Source organism: Natator depressus, chromosome 21, assembly GCF_965152275.1.
Source record: "Natator depressus isolate rNatDep1 chromosome 21, rNatDep2.hap1, whole genome shotgun sequence".
NCBI lineage: Eukaryota > Metazoa > Chordata > Testudines > Cheloniidae > Natator > Natator depressus.
Window position 1 is genome coordinate 16,576,415 of NC_134254.1, and position 25,005 is coordinate 16,601,419.

At 54.5% G+C, this 25,005-nt stretch overlaps 1 protein-coding gene and 1 non-coding gene across 3 annotated transcripts; both read left to right on the forward strand.

The window, feature by feature from the left end:
* The first annotated feature begins 510 nt into the window (after nt 1–510).
* Nucleotides 511–17,245, forward strand: SARS1 (seryl-tRNA synthetase 1). Of its 2 annotated transcripts, none has more exons than XM_074936329.1 (11): nt 511–715; nt 5,835–5,905; nt 6,406–6,486; nt 8,254–8,412; nt 9,157–9,300; nt 9,963–10,118; nt 10,329–10,550; nt 11,949–12,078; nt 15,271–15,428; nt 16,031–16,160; nt 16,585–17,242. In XM_074936329.1, the coding sequence occupies exons 1-11, from the start codon at nt 580–582 to the stop codon at nt 16,740–16,742; spliced, it is 1,545 nt and encodes a 514-aa protein (XP_074792430.1). In that variant the 5' UTR covers nt 511–579; the 3' UTR covers nt 16,743–17,242. The 2 variants fall into 2 exon arrangements, with proteins under 2 accessions (XP_074792430.1, XP_074792429.1); XM_074936328.1 differs by lacking the exon at nt 511–715 and adding an exon at nt 1,151–1,212 and having other exon boundaries at nt 5,728–5,905; nt 16,585–17,245.
* LOC141975839 (small nucleolar RNA SNORA16B/SNORA16A family) lies at nt 13,237–13,339 on the forward strand. Its single transcript, XR_012636015.1, has one exon. It is a non-coding gene; the product is annotated as a small nucleolar RNA SNORA16B/SNORA16A family (small nucleolar RNA).
* Nucleotides 17,246–25,005: the final 7,760 nt, after the last annotated feature.

The following is a 25,005-nucleotide window of genomic DNA, read 5'->3' on the forward strand; positions in this document are numbered from 1 at the left end:
TCCCAGCCCCCTGCCTCAGCCCGGAGCCCCCTCCCGCATCCCAGCCCCCTGCCTCAGCCCAAGCCCCCTCCCCCGGCCGGCCCGGTGAGAAGGAGGGAGGGAGGGGGCTGGGAGAGCAGCGGGGGGGGCGGATTGGGGGGGCCCGGAGAAGGGGCGGGGCAGGGGGCGGGACAAGGCTGCTCAGTTTTGCGCAGGCCCTTGGCTGAGGCCACGTGCCCAGGAGAGTTTCCCCCTGGGTCGCCAGGCTGCAGCCCGGGCCCCGCGGGGGCTGGGGGTCCCGCTGCCCCCCCCCCGGCTTGCAGGAGTCCCCTGGCTCTCGGCAGCATCCCCGCCCCACGCGCTGCGCTCGGGCTGCCTGCGACGCCACACCGCGCCGGCAGGGCGCGCTCTACCCCGCCCCGCCCCGCCCCGGAAAGCCGCGCACGCGCGCTGAGCCGCTGTTCGGCCAGGCTGTCGTTCCCACGCATGCGCCCCGTTCCCGGCCGGCTCTGCGCCGCGGCCGCCGTTCCGCCACGCCCTCAGTGCCGCGCCTGCGCAGTGCCGCCGCCTGCTGCCCCAGCGCCGCTCGCCGCCGGCACGATGGTGCTGGACCTGGACCTGTTCCGCGCCGACAAGGGCGGGGACCCCGGCCGCGTGCGCGAGACGCAGATCAAGCGCTTCAAGGACCCGGCGCTGGTGGACGCGCTGGTGGAGGCGGACGGGGCCTGGCGGCGATGTAGGTGCCGGGCGGGGAGCGGGTCCGGCCGCTGCCAGATGGGGTCCGCGGCAGCCCGGTGCGCATGCGCGAACGAGCCTCCCCCACCTGGAGCCAGTGGGGACCCCCCTGCACGGGGTGCGGGCCCCCCTCCCCCCCTTGCAGCGGGGGGGTCCCCGCGCTCTGGGTGCAGGCCCCCCCCGTGGAAGGTTTCAGTCCTTGCATCTCCATAGCCCCCCCAAGTTTGGCAGGCCGTGAGGGTGACAGAGGCTGTCAGCGCAGGGCCGTGCCCCAGGTGCCCGTGGCGAGGCAGGGCCGCTCTGGGCCCCTGTGGCCTCAGGGTGAGCAGCAGCGATGCCCCCGGCAGCGGAGAGCCCTCTGGGGCCGGGCTGGGCACGGTGCCTCCCGAGCCAGCCGAGCTGCGCACGTTGCTGAGCGCCGGCGCCTCCAGCTGGAGTCGGTGGAGCGGCGATGCTGGGGCCCGCCGTAATCTGGGCCTTTCGTTGTTGCTGCCTTTGGTAGGAGCCCCCTGACTTCATCAAGGCGTGGAGCATGCACTCGGGTCTCCAGCTGGTTACCTGACCTTGAAATCCAGTCTGCACGGTGACCGTTGTGTTCTGTTTCTCCCCGCTCCAATTCCACGTAATTTCCGCAGCCAGTCAAACCGGCGTGATCGCCCCCGCGTCCTGTAGCAATAAGTCATTAGAAATATCTGACAGACTGGCACCCATCTGTTGGCTGTCTAAAGCATTGACTTCTGACTTCAGCAGTTCCTGAGATTACTGGTGGCTGTGTCATAAGTGAAGGTTGGGTTGGGAAGATAAGAACAGTAAGAATGAGGTGACTGTTAGGGCAGTGGTTCTCAACCAGGGGTCCTGGGCCCCCAAAGGGGCCGCGAGCAGGTTTCAGGGGTGGCCACCAAGCGTGGCCGGCATTAGACTCACTAGGGCCCAGGGCAGAAAGCCAAAGTCCAGCCATGCAGGACGGCAGCCTGGGGCCCCAAGCCCCACCACCCAGGACTGACACCACAGCCTGAGCAATTTAGTTTGAGTGCCCCCTATGGTGGGAGCCCTGGGCAATCCCCCTTGCTACCCCCTAACGCTGGCCCTGACTTTTATAAGCCGAAAAAACATTGTGGCACAGCTAGGCCGTGGAGTTTTTGTAGCATGTTTGGGGGCCTCAGAAAGAAAAGACCTGTTTTCGGGTCTGGTGTGTCATGGTTCACCGGTCCTAGAAATGCTTTGCCAGACCAGTACAGGTGTTCTTGGGACCAGTAAGCTTTTCCCAGCTCTGTTCCTGGAGGTGTGACCAGAGAGAAGAACTAAATCAGCCTCTGATTTCGGAAAAGGTCACGTGGCCTGGGACTAGCCAAGGGGATCTTTCTAATCTGAACCTTGTGTTTTGTGGGTTACTTGTTGATCCATTTAAAGATCACCTGTTTGTTGAGTAAATATGGTAGCTTAATGCATTTATGTAGTCGTAATGGGAGACAGATCACTCTGGGAATCTGCAAAAGAGGCCACTATTTCTAGGATACAGAAGCTTATGTTGCTGAGGTTTTTTTTGGCAATAGTAATTATTAGAATGTGAAGCTATTGGCTAAATGGACCCCACTTTTAATGTAGTTGCCTTCATGTGGAAGAACCTCTTTCCTTGTTATGGAAAGAGGGCTGGGTTAATGCACGTTGTCAGGCAGCACTGTTTGCTGTCAGCACAAGCTGTATTAATGTCTTGCGTATCTGGGCAGCGCTGCTTAAATGCAGACGGTGAGGCAGGAGGTTGCTGTAGTGAAGCTCTGGGCTGAAGGCAGTGTCGCAGTGCTGCCCTCTGCTTTTGGGAGTGAGCACTTTGATGCAAGAGAAGCTGCATTCGGTAGCTGTGCTGTGAACGTGTGTGTTGGCATTTAAATCAGGGGAGCACAATTTGGCAGGATGCTGCTTGGGGATTGGTGAATCATGCAGTCTGATGCAATCCAGCTGCAATTAGAGTAGAAACTGATTCATTCATGCCACAGATCAAAAGTAGGCACTATTCAATCAGTTTGCACTGTCAGGTCTCTGGGAATGCAACTTTGTATTTGGGAGAGAAGGGTTGGAGGAATTTGCTTTTTGGTTTCTCTGCTGATATTCCTAGCATTCAGAGCACCTTGGAAGAATATCATTCACTGACACCACTTTTAATCCACTTTTTTTTTACTGGTATATATTTTTTTTAAATCAGCCATCAATGTAAATCTGAGCTTGGTTCCTGGTTGAGTGATCTCAAAGCACATCACACATCTGTTAAGGCCCTTCTCCCCCCTGCCCCCCGCATAAGTGTTACCAGTATTTACAAGGTGTGAACTAGACCCCCATTAGCGACAGTACTAGACAGACCAGCCGGAGGCTGATAGAGGGAGGTGCCCACCAGTGAAGTCCAGGGCAGTGCTGTTAAGCAGTGGCTCTCAACCTTTCCAGAGTACTGTACCCCTTTCAGGAGTCTGATTTGTCTTGCGTACCCCAAGTTTCATCTCACTTAAAAACTACTTGCTTACAAAATCAGACATAAAAATACAGAAGTGTCACAGCCACTAGTACTGAAACGTGGCTGACTTTCTCCTTGTTACCACAGAATTATAAAATAAATCACTTGGAATATAAATCTTGTGCAGTACTTACATGTTCGTGTACAGTACATAGAGCAGCATAACAAGTCTGTATAAATTTTTAGTCTGTACTGCTTCCCTAGTGCTTTTTGTGTAGCCTGTTGTAAAACTAGGCAAATATCTAGATGAGTTGATGTACCCCTGGAAGACCCCATGTACCCCCAGGGATGGTGGGGCTCAGGCTTTGGGCTTCAGCCCTGGGGTGGCGGGGCGGCAGGCTCTGGCCGCGGGGCTTTGGGCTCCAGTTCCAGGCTCTGGCTGTGCGTCGTCAGGCCCCAGGCTCTGGCGGTGGGGCTTCAGGCTCCAGCCCCCCGCTGCCTCCCCCGGCCCCCCAGCCAGGGCTTAATTTGTCCCCAGGCTTGGCAGGGCTGTGACAAGTGATACTTGTATGCTTGTTAATATCACTTTTCACAAGGAACTTACTAGCTAGGAGTAAACAAATTGCAATGTGCATGTGCGTATTTATTTGTTTTCCCTAAAGCTAATGAAGTATTTTGGGGGAAAGTGTGAACGCGGCCACCAGCAAGGGTTGCCACCACACTTTCCCCTGAGAAACCCCCAGCTCTAGAGTCTAGTGACAAGTCTGATCCTGTTCTAGCTCCTGCACTTGGGTTCCAGCCACGGTGCAGTTCCTGGATGCATTAGTACCTGTCTCTAGTTAACACCCCCACAACCCCAGCCCACACCCCCAGCCCTCTGCCCTGACCCCTACACGCCCCACACACACTCCCAGCCCCCTGCCCTGAGCTCTGCACCCCCCTCACACGCACCCAGCCTCCTGCCCTGACCCCTGCACCCCCCATGACCCCAGCCCTGACTTCGGTACCCCCACACATACCCAGCCCCCCCCACACCCCATGCCCTGACTCCTGCACCCCCCTCACATGCCCCCAGCCCCTGCCCTGACTCCTGCACCCTCCACACATACCCAGCCCCCCACACCCCATATCCTGACTCTTGCACCTCCCACATTCCCATCCCCACCCTGAGCACCAAACAGGAGCTCCTGCACCCCCCCCCCACATTTCTACCTGCACCCCTCGCACCAAATGGGAGCTGTCCAGGTAAGCACTCCACATCCAAACCTCTTGCCCCAGCCCTGAGTCCCCTCCCTCATTCTAGCTCCTGGCCAGACCTGACACCCCAACCCCCAGCCTGCTCCTTCACCCCCAGTCCTGTGCTCAGTGCACTCCCACCCTCAGCTCAGTGCAGAGAGAGAGGAAGAGAATGGGCTAGAACCAGGGAGAAAGTAGGTACCCACTCTATGTGGGCAGGGCCGGGATCCCAGACCAGCAGCGGGCTGAGTGGGGCCGGTAGCCGGAACCCTGACTGGCAGGAGCTGGCGGACTGAACCCCAGACCGGCAGCAGGCTGAGCTGCTCAGCCCGCTGCCAGTCTGGGGTCCCGGCCGCTGGCCCTGCTCAGCCCGCTGCCCGTCTGGGGTTCTGGCTGCCAGCCCCTTGCCAGCGAGGGTCCTGGCCGCAGGCCCCGCTCAGCCTGCTGCCAGCCTAGGTGAACGTAACCCCAGACTGGCAGCGGGTTGAGCAGGCTGGCGGCGTAAGATCAGCATTTTAATTTAATTTTAAATGAAGCTTCTTAAACATTTTGAAAATCTTGTTTACTTTACATATGACAATAAATTAGTGATATAATATATAGACTTATAGAGACAGACCTTCTAAAAAACGTTAAAATGTATGACTGGCACGCAAAACCTTAAATTAAAGTGAATTGATGAAGACTCGGCACACCACTTCTGAAAGGCTGCCGACCCCTGCTGTAGGCTTTGGTACATGGTAACATTTGGGAGCCTGTCTTAGCCTCCGTAAGAAACTGGAAACGTTTTAAATGAAAATTGACATTTTTTCTGGAATCTGGGAGGGGTGGAAGGAGTTGCCTCCCCCTCTTGCCATGGGTTTTCTGTTCTACGCTGACCAGTGGGGTGAAGGGATTGTTTTCAAGCCCTGAAAATTTACCAGCTAAGGCATAAAATCTCCTCCCTCACCCCGACTAATGACACAGTGAACAGTTTACCTAAAACATTGCACAGGGCCAGAGGGTGAGTGGAACTGTGCATGTCTGAATTAAGCCACCCGGTGATTCTGTGAGGTAGTGAAGTACTGCTTTTGCTTTATAGCTGGGAAAATGGTGTCACAGGGGGACTGACTTGCCCACAGGCATGCAATGAGTTTGTGGCAGAGGAGAATCTCTCAACTCCTATTCCTGCTGTGATGCCATTCTTTCTCTCCGGTGTTATGGAATGCCTGCTCAGGGCAAGTTTCTCCTCTCATTTTGCCAACGCTCTGAGTAAGATCTATAAAGCTAATTGAAGCAAAGAGGGAATGAGCTGTGTATCTGAACTGTTTGTGTCTGTGTTACTTCACCTACAGGGATAACAACTTACCAACTCAACAGGTTTCTGAATCTGCTAGCAAATGTGTAGTTTCACTATGGAGATCACTGGTCTATTTTTTTTCCTCCAATGCTTCCCTTCCAGGCAGATTTCGTGCAGACAACTTGAACAAACTGAAGAACCTGTGCAGCAAAACGATAGGTGAGAAAATGAAGGTAAGAGAGTTGAGTGCTATGAAATCATAGCAGCTGTGTTCCCTGGTAATACGGTGCTAGTGTAGCGCTGATGTGGTACTATTTGTTATGGTCTTATTGAAAAGCAGTGTAATCTGTCTAATCTTCCTGCAGCTGATGACCTCTAGTAAGAAGAAGTTTGCTTAATGAATGACCTGAAAAATGTCCATAGAAATTTTTGACAATGTCAAATTAAGGTTGTTGCGTCAATAGACCTGAGAAAATTGTTCCCATGTCAGATTCACTGCCGAAGCGTATAGCTGACTAGAAGAATCCACTACCCTGCAGGATCTAGCCATGGTTTTTCATTCTGTGTCATATTGTGGCTGGCTTTGTAAGGTGAACTTTGAGATCCTTTCCTGGGCCCTCTCCTCCCAGTCCTGATTCCACACACTGCAGCAACTGTAGCACATACCCATGTCGCTGCTTTCAACGTATGTTCTTAGCGTGCTCATTGTTCCTCTCAATTCCGCCCTTTGCAGAAAAAAGAGCCCGTGGGTGATGATGAGTCGGTACCAGAAGATGCACAAAATCTTGATGGCCTCACTGCCGACGTCTTAGCGGTGAGTTACGCCCCTGGCTTTCACGGGGCTGCGGGCACTCTGCAAAGTGATAGTTGACCACCTGCCTTTTCTTTTATTCCTGTTTATCTCACCATCTTCCGGCCTGAAGTCTGACTGTTCTGTACTTCTGCAGTCAGAGACCTCCCGCCAAATCACTGTGCTGTGAACAGGTTAGATCTTGTCAGCTAGGTAGGGTCAGGCTGAGACAATACTTTAATAGGACACCTCTGAGGAACACACCAAAGTGCTATTGGCAATTCAGATGGTGGTTCTCTTTCCTCAGTCTGTACTGAACCGGTGTCCCTGCCTGGAGACGAGAAGTATAGTGCTGCTGGAGGTGCCGTTTTTCAGCTAAAATGTAAATACAGGAATTGTCAGACTGGATCAGCCCCCTGGCCAGCTAAGACAGTATCTTGCTTGCCAGCACGAGATGCTTTAGGGACAGGTATAAGAAACACTTAAGCACGTGGTGTATTATTGTGTCCAAAATTCAATGGTATCCACTATTAGAGCCAGATATTCTTATCCATAGAGATATGTGTTCAGTCCCTTTTTTAATCTTAAGATTTTGGCCTTAACATCCCTTGAACTGTGGAACTCCTTGCCAATCACACACGTGAAAAGGTATTTCCTTGTATTAGTTATGGATTTACCGCCTCTCCGTTTCTTTGCATGTCCCTTTGTTCTTGTGTTGTGAGACAGGGAGAACAGAAGCTTCTGATCTCCCTTCTGTAAACCAGTCATTAGTTTTATAGACTTATATCATGGCTCCTCTTATTCCCCACCTTCCTAAAGTAACAATCCTAGTCTCATCAATCTCTCTTCAGATCAGTTTTATCGTTGCCCTAATCATTTTTGTTGCCGTTCTCTGAACCCCTTTAATCTTCCTTTTTGAGATGCGATGGCCAGAACTGCGCACGGTTTTCCAAATGAGGCACACTTGGTTTATGTAATGGCACCATGATATTTCCCATATGAATCCCTGTCCCTTTCCTTTTGCATCTTAAGAATTATTTGCTTTTTGACCGCAGCTGCAATTAAGCAGAAGTCTCCACTGAGTGGGCTACAGTGATACCCGGGTCCCTTTCCTGAGTTGATCTAATGAATTTAGAACCTAGTAAGGTTTAGGAGTAGTTCAAATTATTCCATCCCAACTGCAGTACTTGGCATTTATCAAATTTAGCTTCATCTACCCTTGTGCTGCTCATTCCTCTAGCTTGATTAGGTCCCTCCGAAGTTCCTCACAGTTCTCTCTGGATTGGACTGACCTAAATAACTTCGTGTCATCTGCACCTCACTGCTCACCCCCATTTCCAGATCACTAATAAATACATGAAGTAACGGTGGGCCTAATGAGAAACTTTGAGGCACCTGCTCTTCATCTTCTGCCATGATGAAAACTGGCCATTTATTCCTACTGATTCCTGACTCTTAGCTGGTTTTTGATCTATGACAATACTTTGTCTCTCACTCTGATGACTTAGCTTGTGTAGTAGCCTCTTGTGAGGGACTTTGTCAAAGGCCTTTGACAGTCTAAATAAATTGTCAACAGGCTTTCCTTTATCCAATACTGTATTGACATATTCAGTGAAGTCTGTTTGATTAGTGAAATGTGATTTACCTCTGCAAAAGCCAGGCTGGTTAGGCAAAGATCAGAGTGGTTTACGCTACTTAAAAAAACTCTTTGGCCCTTTTCAAGAGCATAATGCTCATTTTCTCTGTTGTTTGAGCTGTGTAGTGACACGCCCAGCGATTTGTGTGTAACAGGGTCTTCAGGTAACCCAGATTAAGAAAGTCCGTGTTCTCATTGACGAAGCCATCCTGAAGTGCGATGCTGAGCGTGTGAAACTGGAGGCAGAGCGGTTTGAAAGCCTCCGAGAAATTGGAAACCTCCTCCACCCCTCTGTGCCCATCAGCAACGATGAGGTAGGAGCCAGACGCATCCCCTCTGTGTAGACGATGTCTCTGTCAGGTTTTGGGAAGTACCGTACAGTCAGCTTGAAACAGCCATACACAGCACATCAAAGTGACCGCAGACGCAGTCAGTGAGCTCCCTGTTGAGAGGGGTTGCTGAGATCGGGTAGGGAGTGAATGAAATCTGCATTACAAGACAGGGTGTCCTGCAGCGAAGGAGCTCACTGAACACAAAGACCCGCTCAGACAGTGTGGAACTCTCCGCCATTGTTTAGTGCATACATGGGAAACTTGGGCAGAGCCAAACGCTGGGATATGCACTTGCCCATTGCATTCACCCAGCAAGAATGTTTAACTCCAGGAATACAATTGGGCTGGGCCAGCAGCCAAGTGACATCATATTATGCTGCCGGCTGGGATCAGCATTAGGGTTCCAAGCTGTGTCTGTCAGTTGCCTGGATTTAGTCGCTAAGGAGACTGCAGAGCCAATCCCAAGGTGAGGGAGCCCCTCGGGTTGAGTCCGGTAACAGCTGTGGCAAGCGCTCAGACAAGTATTGATGCTCTCCACTGGGAGATGCCTGAGGTTTGAGCACTGACCCTTGTGGGGAAAGGGAGGGAGAGGAATGAGGGCCTGACCACTCCCTCTTCATTCCTTACCTACCTTCCACAGAACACACTGGCCCAGGGTTCTACACCCCGCACCGGGCGTGGCCGTCCAAGTGAGCCCATGTTTTCCTTCTCTCGCCTTGCATGCAGGATGCAGATAACCGCGTGGAGAGGATCTGGGGAGACTGCGCGGTGAGGAAGAAGTACTCCCATGTGGACTTGGTGGTGATGGTGGATGGCTACGAGGGAGAAAAGGGGGCCATAGTAGCTGGAAGCAGAGGGTACTTCCTGAAGGTGAGAGCCCGAAGCCCCAAACCTTCCTGGTTCTGAGATGCAGGAAAAAGAATCAGACGGGCATAGAACAAAGCACCTGCCTTTGTGGCAGAGATCTGCTGCTTTCCTGCCATTCGTGTTGTACCTCCCACTAATCTAATCTACTGAACTAGTAGGCACAAGTGCATTTTCTGGTGCTGAATTTGATCGCTGATCATGTACTAGGCAGAGGGAGTTTTCCCCTCCTTTAGGGAGGGAGCAAAGCCTCTGCACAGCGGGTGGAGTTCAGCCTTGCATTAGCTTTTTAAAGACAGCTGCATGTGCCACAATCAAAGGGTGTCCGACTGGGTGCGTGGGAATATGACCAGTGCTGCCTGTCCACTGTTGCTGAGCATGTTTTCAGTGCAGACGCTCCATGGCATGACTGTGTATAAAACCTTTTGGACCAAGACTTGCATGGGGTAAGCCCATCACCATTGTTTGCCTTCAGGTATCATCGGTTTGGACTCCTTTTTCTGTCTTAATTATTGGCTCCATTCTCTAAGCTGAGCTATTGTAGGCACTTTTGGCCTGGTCGTCAGAGGCACTCAGCTCCCAGGACAGGAGTTGCATGCACTCAGCACCTCTGGAATCCGAGCCATTGGTCCTTCGTGTGACCTGAGAGGCTTGTCTTGTGTTTGTAGGGTGCCCTGGTTTTCCTTGAGCAGGCGCTGATCCAGTATGCTCTGCAGACCCTGCTCAGCAAGGGGTACACCCCTATCTACACACCCTTCTTCATGAGGAAAGAGGTGATGCAGGAGGTGGCTCAGCTCAGTCAGTTTGATGAGGAGCTTTACAAGGTAAGCTGCAGGGAAGGGCCTGTGCGTCCTGATGCTGGCAAACCAAGTACGGTTTTCCGTTAGTGTTTGCCATGGCAAAGGATCCTTCTAGCCTGTGGCTCTTGCTGTTCCTGGGGCCGAGGTCTGCATTGCGGAGGCTATTGCACGTATCCATAGATGTGTGTTCTGCTCTGGCACGCTAACAGAATGCTGTTCAATCCCCGTCTCCAGGTCATTGGCAAGGGCAGTGAGAAATCGGAGGACAGCTCTGTCGATGAGAAGTACCTGATTGCTACCTCTGAACAGCCAATTGCAGCTTTGCACAGGGATGAGTGGCTGAAGCCGGAAGATCTGCCCATCAGATACGCTGGGCTGTCCACCTGCTTCAGGCAGGAAGTTGGCTCGCACGGCCGTGACACCAGAGGCATCTTCCGGGTGCACCAGTTTGAAAAGGTAAAGGGACGTGCTGCTAGCCAGTTAGCATCCTGCAAACGTTTCCCAGCTAGTAGATAAGAATGGGCTTGGGGTCTTTTCTCCCAGGTGTTGGATATTTGAAGGGAAAATGAGTAATACCCTGGAGCAGAGGGGAACTGCAGAGCCCCCTCGCTGCATGATCTGAGGAGAGGTCTGCAGGTTCAACACCCTCAGAACAAGAGTTATTCCAGAAAGCCCCCTCTGGGTGCTGCTGCTGGCCTCTTCCAAGTAAAGTAATTACAGATTTGTGAGACTGCAAAGGTCCTTTAGGGGTCAGTCAGTATAAATTGCTGTCAGTTTCCAGGCCTTCTGTCATTTCCCGTCACCATCAGTTCATTACACTGGGATTCCATGAGATGGACATTGGAGAAGACATTTTCTACTGCAATAATCTCCTTGTCTTCTGGTTCCCGTTCTCTGAATCCACCATTCCTGGGCCTTGCCTCACCTCTGAGCAGCAGCAGACTAAGATGTGCAGTCCGACCCTCTATACGTTGCTTCTCTCTCTTCCCACCCCCCCATCCCTAGGACCTCCCTAGGACCTAGACAAATTGGAGGATTGGGCCAAAAGAAATCTGATGAGGTTCAATAAGGATAAGTGCAGGGTCCTACACTTAGGATGGAAGAATCCAATGCACCGCTACAGACTAGGGACCGAATGGCTAGGCAGCAGTTCTGCGGAAAAGGACCTAGGGGTGACAGTGGACGAGAAGCTGGATATGAGTCAGCAGTGTGCCCTTGTTGCCAAGAAGGCCAATGGCATTTTGGGATGTATAAGTAGGGGCATAGCGAGCAGATCGAGGGACGTGATCGTTCCCCTCTATTCGACACTGGTGAGGCCTCATCTGGAGTACTGTGTCCAGTTTTGGGCCCCCCACTACAAGAAGGATGTGGATAAATTGGAGAGAGTCCAGCGAAGGGCAACAAAAATGATTAGGGGTCTAGAGCACATGACTTATGAAGAGAGGCTGAGGGAGCTGGGATTGTTTAGTCTGCAGAAGAGAAGAATGAGGGGGGATTTGATAGCTGCTTTCAACTACCTGAAAGGGGGTTCCAAAGAGGATGGCTCTAGACTGTTCTCAATGGTAGCAGATGACAGAACGAGGAGTAATGGTCTCAAGTTGCAATGGGGGAGGTTTAGATTGGATATTAGGAAAAACTTTTTCACTAAGAGGGTGGTGAAACACTGGAATGCGTTACCTAGGGAGGTGGTAGAATCTCCTTCCTTAGAGGTTTTTAAGGTCAGGCTTGACAAAGCCCTGGCTGGGGTGATTTAACTGGGAATTGGTCCTGCTTCGAGCAGGGGGTTGGACTAGATGACCTTCTGGGGTCCCTTCCAACCCTGATATTCTATGATTCTATGATCCCCACCCCCAGATTGAGCAGTTTGTCTACGCGTCGCCTCATGACAACAAGTCTTGGGAGATGTTTGATGAAATGATTGCGACTGCCGAGGAGTTCTACCAGTCGCTGGGCATTCCTTACCGCGTCGTCAATATTGTCTCAGGTACGGAACTCGGCTCTCCTGCTCCTGGGCGCACACGCTCCTCTCTGTAGGGATACCACTAAACTGGGAGGAGAGGTAGATACGCTGGAGGGGAGGGACAGGATACAGAGGGCCCTAGACATATTAGAGGATTGGGCCAAAAGAAATCTGATGAGGTTCAACAAGGACAAGTGCAGAGTCCTGCACTTAGGACAGAAGAATCCCATGCACCGCTACAGACTAGGGACTGAATGGCTCGGCAGCAGTTCTGCGGAAAAGGACCTAGGGGTTACAGTGGACGAGAAGCTGGATGAGAGTCAACAGTGTGCCCTTGTTGCCAAGAAGGCTGTCGGCGTTTTGGGCTGTATAAGTAGGAGCATTGCCAGCAGATCGAGGGACGTGATCATTCCCCTCTATTCGGCATTGGTGAGGCCTCATCTGGAGTACTGTGTCCAGTTTGGGGCCCCACACTAGAAGAAGGATGTGGAAAGAGTCCAGCGGAGGGCAACACAAATGATTAGGGGACTGGAACACGTGAGTTATGAGGAGAGGCTGAGAGAACTGGGATTATTTAGTCTGCGGAAGAGAAGAATGAGGGGGGATTTGATAGCTGCTTTCAACTACCTGAAAGGGGGTTCCAAAGAGGATGGATCTAGACTGTTCTCAGTGGTAGCTGATGACAGAACAAGGAGTAATGGTCTCAAGTTGCAGTGGGGAGGTTTAGGTTGGATATTAGGAAAAACTTTTTCACTAGGAGGGTGGTGAAGCACTGGAATGCGTTACCTAGGGAGGTGGTGGAATCGCCTTCCTTAGAGGATTTGAAGGCCTGGTTTGACACAGCCCTGGCTGGGAGGATTTAATTGAGGTTGGTCCTGCTTTGAGCAGGGGGTTGGGCTCGATACCTCCTGAGGTCCCTTCCCACCCTGAGATTCTGTAATGATGTGAAGGACCAGCCTGCCATCGAAGGACAGGGGCCAAGACAGGAGTCGAGTGGGCAGGGCAGTGTCTGAGGAGCCAGCCCTGGCTCTGGTCCTGGCTCGGCTTCTGACCTGCGGGTGAGCTTGGGCAAGCCCCTGCCCCTGTCTGTGCCTCTGGTTAGAATGTGTACAGCACCCAGCGCGATGGGCCTTGGGCTCAGCCTCTGCACACTGCTGCCATAAAGATAAAGCGGCTGTTGTCCCACGGCCTGCTCAAACCTGTGGCTGGTGTGGTCGGAAAGGAGCCCAAAGTGTCCTGTTTCCTTGGTGGTCACTGGGCAGTAACACTTCAGGAACATACACTGCAGTGGCTGTACCCCCGCTCTGAGTAGTGCCCTGCCTAGCCACGGTCAGAACAATCTTGGGGGGATCAAGAGCTCACTTGGGCTTCGTAGGAAAAGCTAATAATGGACTTGTATTGAGTCTGAAATGGCTCGTCCCTTCCTCTAGGGAAGGAACTGCTGTGACCTGCTAGCAGCGTCCGTGTGGGCACCGCAGGGGAGTCCACTTTGAAAGCTGTGTGCGTGTTGATTAGGCACTGCTGGGCTGAGACTGTCAGTTTGATCCACGTGCTACGCTGTCACCATTACCTTGTGCTTCCCCCACCCCCAGCTGTCTTGTTCCCCCTTTTGTGTCTCCGCTTACGCTGTAAGGGAGTTTGGGCAGGAACTCTCAGTGCTTGGTGCTGCGCTAACATACAGCAGTGGGGCCCCGATTGGACTCCTACATGCTTCAGGAACCCAAGTGCCCGGATGGGGTTGGTCTCTGGTCCCTGTCTCCTCCCCAGGCAGCGGGGGCGAGGTGCTGCAGAGATGGCAGGTTTGTCCCCACGAGAGGAGGAAGTGCCGAGAGCTCCCACGTCCCCTTCTGGCTGGTGTAGAGGCAAAGCTAAGCGACAGCAGGGAGGGGAGAGATGTCTTCAGTGTCAAAGAACCCCTTGAAATCGAACGCTTCGGGTGTGGCTTGAACCAGCCTTAGCCGGGAATCTGAGCCTGAAGCTCCTCTTGCTAAGGCCGTGTCTACACTGGGTGGTCTGTGATGTACAGGAGGTCAAACTAGACGATGTGGTGGCCCCTTCTGCCCATTAGCTCTCACAGATGCTTTGCCTGGTGGCTCTGTGCTGGCAAAGCCCCCTGGTGTCAATATGGGTGAGCCAGGTCTTGGGAGTTTTTTGTTGGCATAGTGAAACCACCTCCCGAGGGGGCCAGCTGGGCCAGCAGAAGCCCTCTTGTTGGCTGGCAGTACGGTTCTCTCACACCCCGCCTGATACAGCTGTGCAGTGTAGACCCAGCCTCCGTCATCTTGCTGTGCTTCCATATGGCAGTGCACCTGGTTTCTCAGAAGGCCAAATGCCTTATAACCCAGTATGAGCTGGGTGAGAGCCGCGCACGACGCTCTTGCCTCTTGGAAGGCTTGGCGTGTTGGCTTGACGTTGCCTTTGTTGTTAGCAATGGCAGGTCCCCTTGGCAGGCGGCAGTTTGGAGTGGACATCACCCGGCAGATCCTGGAGGCTGCTGTGCAGTGGTTGGTGTCCTGAGGCTCCGTCTCACATTTCACTTATTCAGCCTTCATCCCTCTTTAAGACAAGGGACCGAGAGGGGAGGGCACTACAGGTTCTTTGCGCGGGCCCTGTGCCCCAGAACTGCTGCACTGCACTGGGGTGTGGGAAGGGGAGCTGCTAAAAGTACGTCCTGAGTGGGGGTGGGAATGGCATTCGTGACTGGTCGGTCTGATCACCTGTTCGGTCCCTGCTTGCTGGCCAGGCTTCAGGACTGGCTCCTTCTCCCTTGAGGACTGGCATAGGAAGGTGAGAACAGGGAAGCCCAGTCCAGGAGCCACGTTCATAGCGCGAGATGGGCCAGAGAGTTGGCCAGCAGGAATTGACGCTCCAAGCCCCACCCCAGAGCAGTGGCGGGCGGGCTGGAAGAGAATCAGCCCTAGATCCTCCTCTTCCAGGAGAATCCCCATTGCCTAGAGTCCTGCAGAGCCCTGAGTACTAGTCTTCACTATGACTCTGGGTCTCGGGAGTTTCTAAGGTGCCTGTCTCTAGGCCCCATAATCATTTGTGGTGAAACCAGAGCACAGCAGTTGGGCAGGTAACTTAGCAGGGAGGGCTTTGTCCTCTGTCCCTTCAAAGCGACTGCTGGGTCGGAGGCAGCATTCGGTGCGTTCTCCCTGCTACCATGCAGCTGCTGCCTCGCCGGCCAGCCCAAGTAACTGCCTCCCTCCCTCGCAGGCTCCCTGAACCACGCTGCCAGTAAGAAGCTGGACCTTGAGGCTTGGTTCCCAGGATCAGGCGCCTTCCGGGAGCTGGTCTCCTGCTCCAACTGCACAGACTACCAGGCCCGTCGCCTGCGGATCCGCTATGGGCAGACCAAGAAAATGATGGACAAAGTAGGTGGCATTTCAGTACCTCCCTTTTACTCTCCGTGTGCGTCCTGGGGCAACTGAATAACCATCTCGGAGCAGTTACCTCCCAGGCTTCTGCTGCTGCTGCATGCTCCGTGTCTGCCTGGGAGCTGCTCTCCCCGCTGGGATCTTTCCTCCAGCGCTTCTCGCTCTCCCACTCACTGCAAAGTGAATGTATTCCTTGCCAGTGCAGTGTCCCATCCTGGGCGAGCTGAGCAGCTCCGGGCATCAGCCACTCCATCCTCTCTGCTGGGGCCCAGTTAGAGCTGGTCAGAAAATTGGGGGGGATGGGGGTGTCTTCTACAGAAAATTTTGATGGGAACTTCCTCCCCCATTCCCCCTTCAGTTTTCGGGGGACAACTCTGGGTGGGTTGGGACGAAGATTCAGATATGGAAATACTTGGGCCCCAACCGGAAATCTTGATTCGGAAATGCTGCTGTGGTGCCTCCCATTGGGCTCCCTGGTCAGTGATGCATCAGTCTCCCCTCGGAGGGAGGGGAAGCAGCTCCTTAGCCTGCACCCTGCAGGCCTTGGCCAGGGCTCCTCACGAGCCCTGTTCACAGGGTCACTGGCTTTGTCCTTGCAGGTGGAGTTTGTCCATATGCTAAATGCCACCATGTGTGCCATGACCCGCACAATCTGTGCCATCCTGGAGAACTACCAGACACACGATGGCATCGTCGTGCCAGAGAAACTGAAGGGTTTCATGCCGCCAGGTACGACTCGGAAAGCCCTTCATGTGGTACCCCTGCTCTGTGCTCTGACCCACATCTCCCTGTCTGCTGTCTCCTCCCCCATCTGGTAGCATAGGAGAGGCAGGACCTGGGGGGACTCTGGCCTGGAGCAAGTCCAGTCTGCTCATTCCTTCCCAGTGCTAATACCTCTTCTGGATTTCTCCCCCCAGCTCCACTGCTTCCCATGTGACTCTTCTGCGAGTTCTCAACCCAGTCCTGCGAGCAGGGAGCCAGCGGGGTGGGAAGGGGAAGGGAAGGTTGTGGCTGTGGGGACTGGAGGAATGAGGGCTTCTGGGCAGGACTTCCCTTGGTGGTGTAAAGGGGAATGGTTCTCAGGCCAGGAGAGCAAAGTGGAAGTGTTCCTGGCCCACTCTCACCATGGGTAACTGCCTGCGTCTCTCAGCAGGGCTGACAGAAATGATTCCCTTTGTGAAACCTGCTCCCATTGACCAGGAACCTTTCAAGAAACAGAAGAAGCAGCACGAAGGAAGCAGAAAGAAACCAGCTGGTGGCGATAGCGTCCTGGAAGGGCGAATGCAGAACATGGGCATGAACGACACCTAAACCCAGCTCCCCCCTCATCTCCCTGAGGCAGCGCGGTCTGGTGTGTGGAGTGCAGGGTTGGGAGCTGGGCTCCTGGGTTCTGATCTCAGCTTGGTCACCAGCTGACTGCATGACCCAGGGCAAATCACTCTCCTCTGCTTCCTGTCCCCACTGGAGTGTGGGATGGCACTTAACTCCCCTGCCTCGCGGGGTGTCGAGGCTCCAGCACCTGGAAGGTGGAAAGCACTCACAGTGCCAGCTCTTACTCTCCCCAGCAGCCATGTCCCTCAAATTATGTTCGGCAGCCTGTGGAAAGGGTTTCCCTGGGGGCCCCTAGCCAGGAACCTGGGCAGGACAAAGTGCTGATGTCCTGTTCATGCTCTCAGCAGCCCCCGCCCCCCACTGAACCCCAAGGGTAAGGAGATGAGAAGGGAAAAACCAAGCTGGGCTCCTGTTATGTATGTGGCTTTCCTGTAGCCGTAGTCTCTTCGCATGGATGTAGGATTGTCTCTCTCAATCAATTCAATACAATAAAGCAATGTGGGGAGACCGCTGGCCCCGGCTCCTCACCACTGGCTCTTTGGGCTCCTGCTGCTTTTTCCCCATAGCTTAGAACTGTCCACTCAGGTTCCCCTACGGGCGGGCGAGTGATCCGATGGCCTGCAGATGCTCACTCTCCTTAGCAGGCCTAGCCCAGTCTCTGGGCACCTGCTGCTCAACAGGAGAGTGAGCCTCTGCCTAAGGCCACCCAGCACGCTGCGGGCACAGCATCTCTGGCTGTGGTGCTCTCCCTGGTGGATCAGAGCTGGAAATGCAGGTCGGGGCATCCTCCAGACCAGGTCAGGTACCAAATGCCAAGGAGCCGACCCCGAGAGGCCAAGGAGGCGGTGCAGAGGAAGGAGTCACAAAGGGATTGGGGGAGACTCTTCAGCTAGAGGAGAGCTGAGAACAAGTGCAGGACTCGTTGCCTGGAGAAGTTTCCTGCTCATGCTCTGAGCTAGGCCAGGCCTCGTTGCAGGGCTCTGGTAGGTCGGTGGCTGTGGGGTGAAGGCGCCGTGTGAGGATTCTCTGCTTTGAAGTGGGGACGATTTGATTCTGTACGATGAGACCTTCTGCACTGGGCTCCTCTCTGCTTTGCATCGGCTTGGCAGTTCCTGGGAGTGTGAGGTGTTGCCCAGTTAACTGGCCTGTCTTCCTTTTCATGCTGATTGGCTGCAGCCAGTGCTGTGTGTCTGTAGAGCGGTTGGGATGAAGGGCTGTGGAAGCAAAGGATGATAGAGTTGGGTGGATGGATCTAGGCAGCGCTGCTGAGGTCATGTATCTCCATGCCAGGGAAGCTGTTAACTCTTCAGTGCCTAGGATAAGGAAATCAATGGCTTTTCGTGCTTTTCCTTTTCCATCCTGGTTTGTTCTGCGGCTGCAAACCAAGTGTGTCCATGAGCCCCAGCCGCCTGGCTCCTCGGTGCAGTGATGCTGCGTTGCCGGCCCTTGCTGGGTGGGTGGCTCAGTCTAGTGAAGGCTAGTGGCTGATTTCATGCTGACTGACTTGCGCTGCAAAGGTGCAATTTCCCCTCTACAAGGTGAGCCCCTGGCCGTGCACCAGCCCTCTACACTCTAAATCAACCAGCACTCAAGTCAGGGTGGCCTGGCCTCACAGCCATCTTCCTTTGTGGACCCCTGGGCCAGGCCCATGCCACTGGCATTTCATTCATTTGCTTCATTGCTCCTTCCCATACCAGCCATGTGGGGCAAAACCCCCTTCCAGGGGGCCGTCTCCCTGCCACGCCTTTCTCGGGGCCAGGAACATGGCAGAGGCTGTGCCAAGCACTGAAGAGGACGTGGGAGGGTAATCGGATTCCCAAGAACTTCTTGCCTCACTTTCCCTATAACGCAGCCCTGGGGATGTGAGGGGGTGGCCGGAAGGCACTGGAGCAGGGCCCAGTGTTGGGTGTGAGGCAGAGGAAGGACGGGTCTGGTGAAGGCACCAAAAGACATGGGTGGGTTCAATTCCCAGTGCTGCTGCAAGTCGCTCGCTCTGCTCCTTGGTTCCCAGCTGTCCATGGGGCTGGCAGCGCTTCCCCACAGTGCGGGCAGAGAGCAGAAGTGGGGCCCAGCAGTGGGCTGCTTCAGTGATTGATACAAGGCCCTGAATCCGCAGAGCATGTGCTTTGTTGGATTGGGGCCTAGCTCCAGAGGTGGGTCTCATCCAAGATGGGCAATGCCAGGGGGCAGGCTGGCCTGCTAGCCTGAAGGGGGCAGCTGCTGCAGCACCCGGCTGGGCTGCAAACCACCACCCAGGGGGCATGGGGAGGCTGCTGTCGGGTACATACTAGCCAGTCAGCAGTGACGCTTCTGTTCCGCAATACAGCAGCGTGGTGCAATGGCTAGGGTGTCAGCCTGGGGCACAGGAGATGGGGGTTCAATTCCCAGCCCCCCACTTCAGGCAAGTCACTTGGGCCCAGCTTCTCCAAGCTGTCTCAGCCCCTAACTCCCATTAACATGGGGCAAATCAGGCATCCACATACCTCTGAGCTGGGCCTTCATCTTGGGGTCTGCGCTTCTGGATGGGGGAGCCATGCTGCCCCACCTCCCCGCCTGTGGAGTGTCAGTCCAGTGCAGCCTGAGGCACTTGGAGAGTGTGGCGATGGGGCTGGTGCACTTTAGCAGCTGAGGACAGTTCCTGTGCCACCCGGATAGGTAAGGCTGGCCTGAAGCTGACCTGGACACTAAAGGGCAGCTGGGGGGGGTCTTCTCTCTGCACACCATGGTGCTGATCGCAGGGTAAGTCACTAATTGCTGCATTGCCCAGAGGGGAGCAAAGGTATTAATGGCCAGCTGGGGCGTGAATGCCTGCCCTGCCGCAAGCCACGAGCTGGCCACGCACAAATCTGCCTCCTGCTTTACCCTGCAGGCACGGAGCTCAAGACCACAGCTGAGCTCCTTCAACTACTAGCCAGTTAATGTCACTTGGGCCTTGTGGATCTGCGACACGCTACTGTATCCAGCGGGGTCTCCTCGTGCTCTGCCATCCATGTGCCTTTTGCACCCACAGTCCTGCTTCCCCTCGTGCGCACGACTGGACAGCAGTCAGGTTGAAATAAGGGTTGCAGGGCTAGGCACCAGGGCCACTGTTTTTAAGTATCCTACAAAAGGAGGGAAGTGGGGTTCTGTCCCCCTTGTTTTACTGCTTTATGGTGGGTAATGCGAGAGTGCCAGGCCGGCGGCAGTCCTATTGTTTAATGGACCAACATCAGGTGATGAGATTTCTTCCTCTCCCTCCCTCCCCCCCATTTCTGTTTTACCTTCAGATTGGATATCCGGCGTACTGCTGGATTTGTTGGGGGCCTCCTTGGCGGAGCTGGAGCTGTGGAGTCAGAGTTTTTCAGCCCTTAACTGAAGGGGGGGGAGGCTCTTTACCACAGAGACTTTTTCTCCCAAGTGCCTGGCAGACATTTGAGTACAATAAGCATCTTTTAAAAATCCCTTCCCCTCAGACTCCAGCTTCATTCCTGCAGTATATGTGGTGCCATGATTTAGCTAGTTCTCCCCTTGGGGCAAGTTTTATTTGCCCTTTAGAAAAGGGGGAAAACCCAATTTCTGTTTTTCCTTGAGGCAGATAGTCTTTAGAGCAACCTGCAAACTCATTTCTGGTGTAAATCCCCTACTGCCAATCAAATGAGAGCGGGATGAGTCGGGCCCAGGATGTTTATACAGACAGGTGCCAGCTGTTTACACACACTGGCCCGTTGGGTCCCAAATCTCTGTGTGCACCGACTAGTCACAAACGTGCAGGGCCTTGGTCTGCTCTTTGGAACAGGAAGTGCTGTTTGTGCTGTGTGCGCAGTACCTTGCACGCTGGGGCCCTGGGCACAGCCAGTTGGCTTCTGGTGGCTTCCAAAGCCGGGAGTGTGGCTAGAGGGGCTCACAGACTATTTAAAGGGATACTGCCCAGTTCCCGCTGCCTATCTCCATTGAGACAGGCAACAGGCTCAGGCCGTCTGCCAGCCCAGCCCTTGATCCGGGTGCTGGGGATCTGGCCCTGGGGGGCCATTCTGGATCCAGGGAGAGTGATCAATCCTTGCACTCTCCCCATGTTTGGGGCTGTATTCACCAGCGAGCTGCAAGGGGCTGGCCACCATCAGGGTGACAGACGCAACACGGCCCCTCGGAGTCTTGGTCCAGCCAGCGTGTTAGTCCAGGGCTGGCACCCCACTGCCCCGGCCAGGCTGCAGGTGGGACTGGAGCAAAATCACTCTGATTGCCCCAAAGCTCGTCGGACCTCACTGTTCGGGGGGGGGGGGGGGAGGCTGCACATCTCCTGGCCCCAGGGTGTTACAGGCCCTGCCTAGGGAGTCTAGGCCCAGATCCTCCGAGGTAGGTGGGTGTCTAACTTCCCTGGCAATCAATAGGAGCAAGTGAGGTGCCTAATAGGTGTGAGGCCCTGCCCTGGCCCTTAGTTCTCTACCATCTGCTGGGAAGCTCAGTGCTGGCCTCACCAAGATGGCCACCCTCACAAGGCCACGGGCTTGCCCTTCTCTTCGGCTGCTCCCTGGGCTGCTGGCGCCCTGACACTGGTCACTACTGCTGTAATTGCAGAGTCAGGCAGGGCCAGGGGCCGGCAAAGCGGTTAATGGGTTTCCTGCAAAGCTCGTTAAATGCTCAAGTTCTTTGGGGTTTTATCCCGTTAACTCGGTAGCTGCAAAAAAAAAAAAATCTGGCCAAACTTTTTGTACATGAAAGAGCAGCTGGGCTGGGGAGCCAGGCTCCCTTCCCCGCTTCCAGCCGCTCGCTCGGCAAAGGGACAATGCCCAACTGGAGGGAGACAAAGCAGGCAGCTCCAATTTGTAATTCAAAAGGGGGTTGGAATTCACATTCCTGGCGTGGGGGGAAGGGAGCTTTGGGGGCCATGCGCTGAGCCAGCCCCAGTGGCTAGGGAGTAAGGTGGCTGCAGCTGGAGCCTTCCTGCCCCGGCTGTGCTGAGCCAGGCCGGGCCCCAGCCAGAGGGCTCTCGGGAAGAGAGGCTAGTGCTGAGGAGATGGTGAATCCAGCCAGCTTTGCCAGCGAGGTGATCCTGGGCTGGCCAGTGGATGTGGTAATCTGGCAACGCCAGAATCCAGCAGGACTGGGGCTAAGCCAGCGCGTCCCATTAATCACAGATCCACAAATACCAGAAATCGGGGGCGGGGGCTTCAAACAACAGATGCTCTGGGAGGAATAAGAAGAGAAACGAAGCACGAAATCCAGCCCAGCTTTCTGAGGCTGTGTGCGCCAGCCGGGCATGCACGGTCCCCACAGCCCCTGCCCCGGGGCGCTCAGGCAGTGCTACCAACAGACAGTGTCCAAACATGGCCTCTGATCTGGGGGTTGGGCCTGAGTCTTGAAGGTGCTGAGCACCCACCGCTCTGCTGCCTCCCCGGGGAGCTGCTGCAGTGAAGGTGAGAGGAGAATCGGAGCTGTCCAGGGATGCCCAGGGCCCAGTGCAGCGAGGGGCGATGGAAGTGCCTAGGACAAGCTCAAGTGGGTGTCGAGATCACTGCCGACCACGCTCCTGGCCACGTTTCCCAGCATAGATGCTGGGCACGCTGTTATCTGGCCGGGCCAGGAGTGCCTTGGGGCTACGGCCTGCCGCAGCCTCCCCCCGGGACCTTCCATAAAGCACCTCGCCTCCCATTCCCCGGGGCTAACGGTGCTCATGGGGCTAAACTCAGCCATGTCCCCACAGGCTTTGAGATCCCGCAGGGGACATGCTCCAGAGAGAGGCAAAGTATTAGCACAGGCCACAGAGCAGGTGCAGCCGGTGTCCTTTCACTGACCACCTCCGCGCCTGGCACCTACCAGGGGAGCTCTTGATCCCCTTCCATCCCTTGGATTAGCCCTGAGCCTGGCCGCCCACACCATGCCTGTTCTGGGTGTTCACCCGTTAGTTACGCTGAGCCCTGGCTCAGCTCTGAGTGCGGCATTTGTCAGCGTCCCTACAGAAGTGGAGCTGTGTGTGCTCCAGACAAATAACAGCGACCCACAGTTATTCAGCCCCTTAGCCCGAACCCTGCAAGCCCCAGGCAGCTGGCACAGGCCAGCTGTGGGTGACTCATTGCAGCAGAGCGCCTGAGTGACACTGGCCAAAACCAGGCTGCTAATTAAGTGAACAAGCTGCAGAAGGCCGACGTCTCTGACAGCCTCCAGAGAGGGAGGAGTGTGACCCCCCACTCCCACCCCAGGCCTAGCCCACTCTGCAGGCTCACAGAGGCCCTTGAATGCTCCCAGCCACAGGGTTTACCTCCTCTCCTTCCAGGCAGCGTGGCCCCCTATGGGTATGGGATACACCATTATCCCACCACCTAGATACTTAAGAACTGCCATGGGGAAACTGAGGCACCCCCACACTATTCAGAGGAAACATTAAGAACAGTCCCGCTTTGTCACATCTCTCCCTCCTTCGAGACCGAACTGAGTGGGGTCACTTTAGCCGGTGACCTGGGGAAGTCCAAACCCATGAACGTTCCCATGGATGCCCCAGCATCTCTCCCATTCCTTGGTGGGAGTTACACCAGGCCCTTCCAGTTTTACGTCCTTCCAGTTTCACACCCTCCCTTAGGTCAGGGGTGGTCGATAGCACTTGCATGCCGCATGTGGGAAGGCTTATGTGGCCCGTGCCCTTTTGCCACCCCAAAACCCCCAGGGGTCAAACTGGGATCGGGACTTCTCCCAGTGCTCCAGTCTGGAGGGCTGCAATTCGGGCTTTCTTGGTTAAGAGCCCCCATCTTGACCTGGGCCACATACTGTTCACTTACAGAACTAGCATGGAGACATTCCTTTCTCAACAACCTTGTCTCCCCAACAAGCTGGCCAAACACAGCCACTTGGTTATAGGACTGTTTAACTTCCTTAACAGCTTTCACTCCATCTGAGACCTTCTCAAAGCTATCCACACTGGATCTTTCAACAGGAAAGTCAGTGGATCCATTCACAACAGAAAATTTCTGGCTGTTAGGAACTCAAACTTTCTTGATTAAATCACTTTCACACCCTTCAGTTGCAGTAAACTGCTTGCAAAGACTCCATGAGGATTCCTTTCCCTAGGGCTTTTCTATGCAACAATTCACCCCTCACAGAAATTCTGCCCTTACCCTCTTCACCTAGGGCTTGCTCTAGAGGAACACTTTCCTGAGCAACAACAGACTCTTTCTGGGTCTCACTTACATCCAGATTTACCTCTGGCCCATCTGGCGGATTCCTACACAATCCCCTTTCAGGCAAACTCACAGACTTCCTAGATAAAAGGTCAGAAGCATTCTCCTTCCCTTTGCCACACACAAGTTCAGGAATCTTTTCCTTTTTGCTACAGGTTTCCACACCCTCAATAGGTAACACAATCACATCACCTTCATGCTCTCCTTGTGCCCTGGCTAGGATCTCACCCTGATTAGACAGAGTTGCGACACCCTTTCCCAAAAACACACTAGCAACAGGTAAAATACAAGCACCAGAATTGTCTGGTCTCTGGGATTTTACATAGACACTAACTGGATGCGACCTAGTTACAGGGCCATTCTCCCGAGCAGACACAAAGTTGGGACCATTCCCTTCCTGGGCTTTAGCTGAATCCAGAACCAACTCTGAGACAACTGCACTGCCCTCAACCATGACAGGCTGAAAGGCCCCTTCTGTCTGCTCCACAGACAAAGAAGAGCCTGAGACACTTTCTCCTTTCCCAGACACACAGCTTGGGATCTCATTCCCCTTGTCCCAACACACAGGTCTGTTTACAGACAACTGCTTGGAGACCGGGGTAGCTCCCTCCATAGGCAAGTCAATACCCCTGACAGACACAGGCACGTTTTCTTCCCTGTCCCAATTCTCCACCCAGCTAACAGTAAGGTCCAGGGACACTCAACTTCCACTCTCCTCGCCTTCCCACCCTGCTGACTAGACACAGCCATCAGCTCACAAGGCTGCCTAGGCTCATCCAAACTTCCCTTACCAAGCACCTTGCCACTCCCAACAGATCCCCTGCCCTGCCTGTGTCTCCCCCCACTCAGCTGGGGTCTCAGCTCCCACTGTGCTCAGGGCTGCCCTTGCTGTCCCAGTGGGGGTAGGCAGCGAGCTCACTGCTTTCCTCACTGCATGAGAGCCAGCCTGAGCCCCCTCTCCGGTGTGCAAGGGAGTGGGGAGCACCTCTCTGTCCCACCCAGCCCCAGGGGTCTGGTTACAGGCAGGCAGGTGTCCTGAGCCTAGCAGCTCCTCCCCGCTGCAAGCCAGGTCATCTGCATTTTCACTGACCATT

What these genes read in the sequence shown, in the direction of transcription:
- SARS1 (XM_074936328.1), top strand. Translation starts at nt 1,166, where the DNA reads ATGCTGGGGCCCGCCGTAATCTGGGCCTTTCGTTGTTGCTGCCTTTG. An exon ending in GCAGAGGGTACTTCCTGAAG is followed by an intron (nt 9,301 to 9,962) that starts GTGAGAGCCCGA and finishes TTGTGTTTGTAG; the next exon opens with GGTGCCCTGGTTTTCCTTGA. An exon ending in GAAGGGTTTCATGCCGCCAG is followed by an intron (nt 16,161 to 16,584) that starts GTACGACTCGGA and finishes GTCTCTCAGCAG; the next exon opens with GGCTGACAGAAATGATTCCC.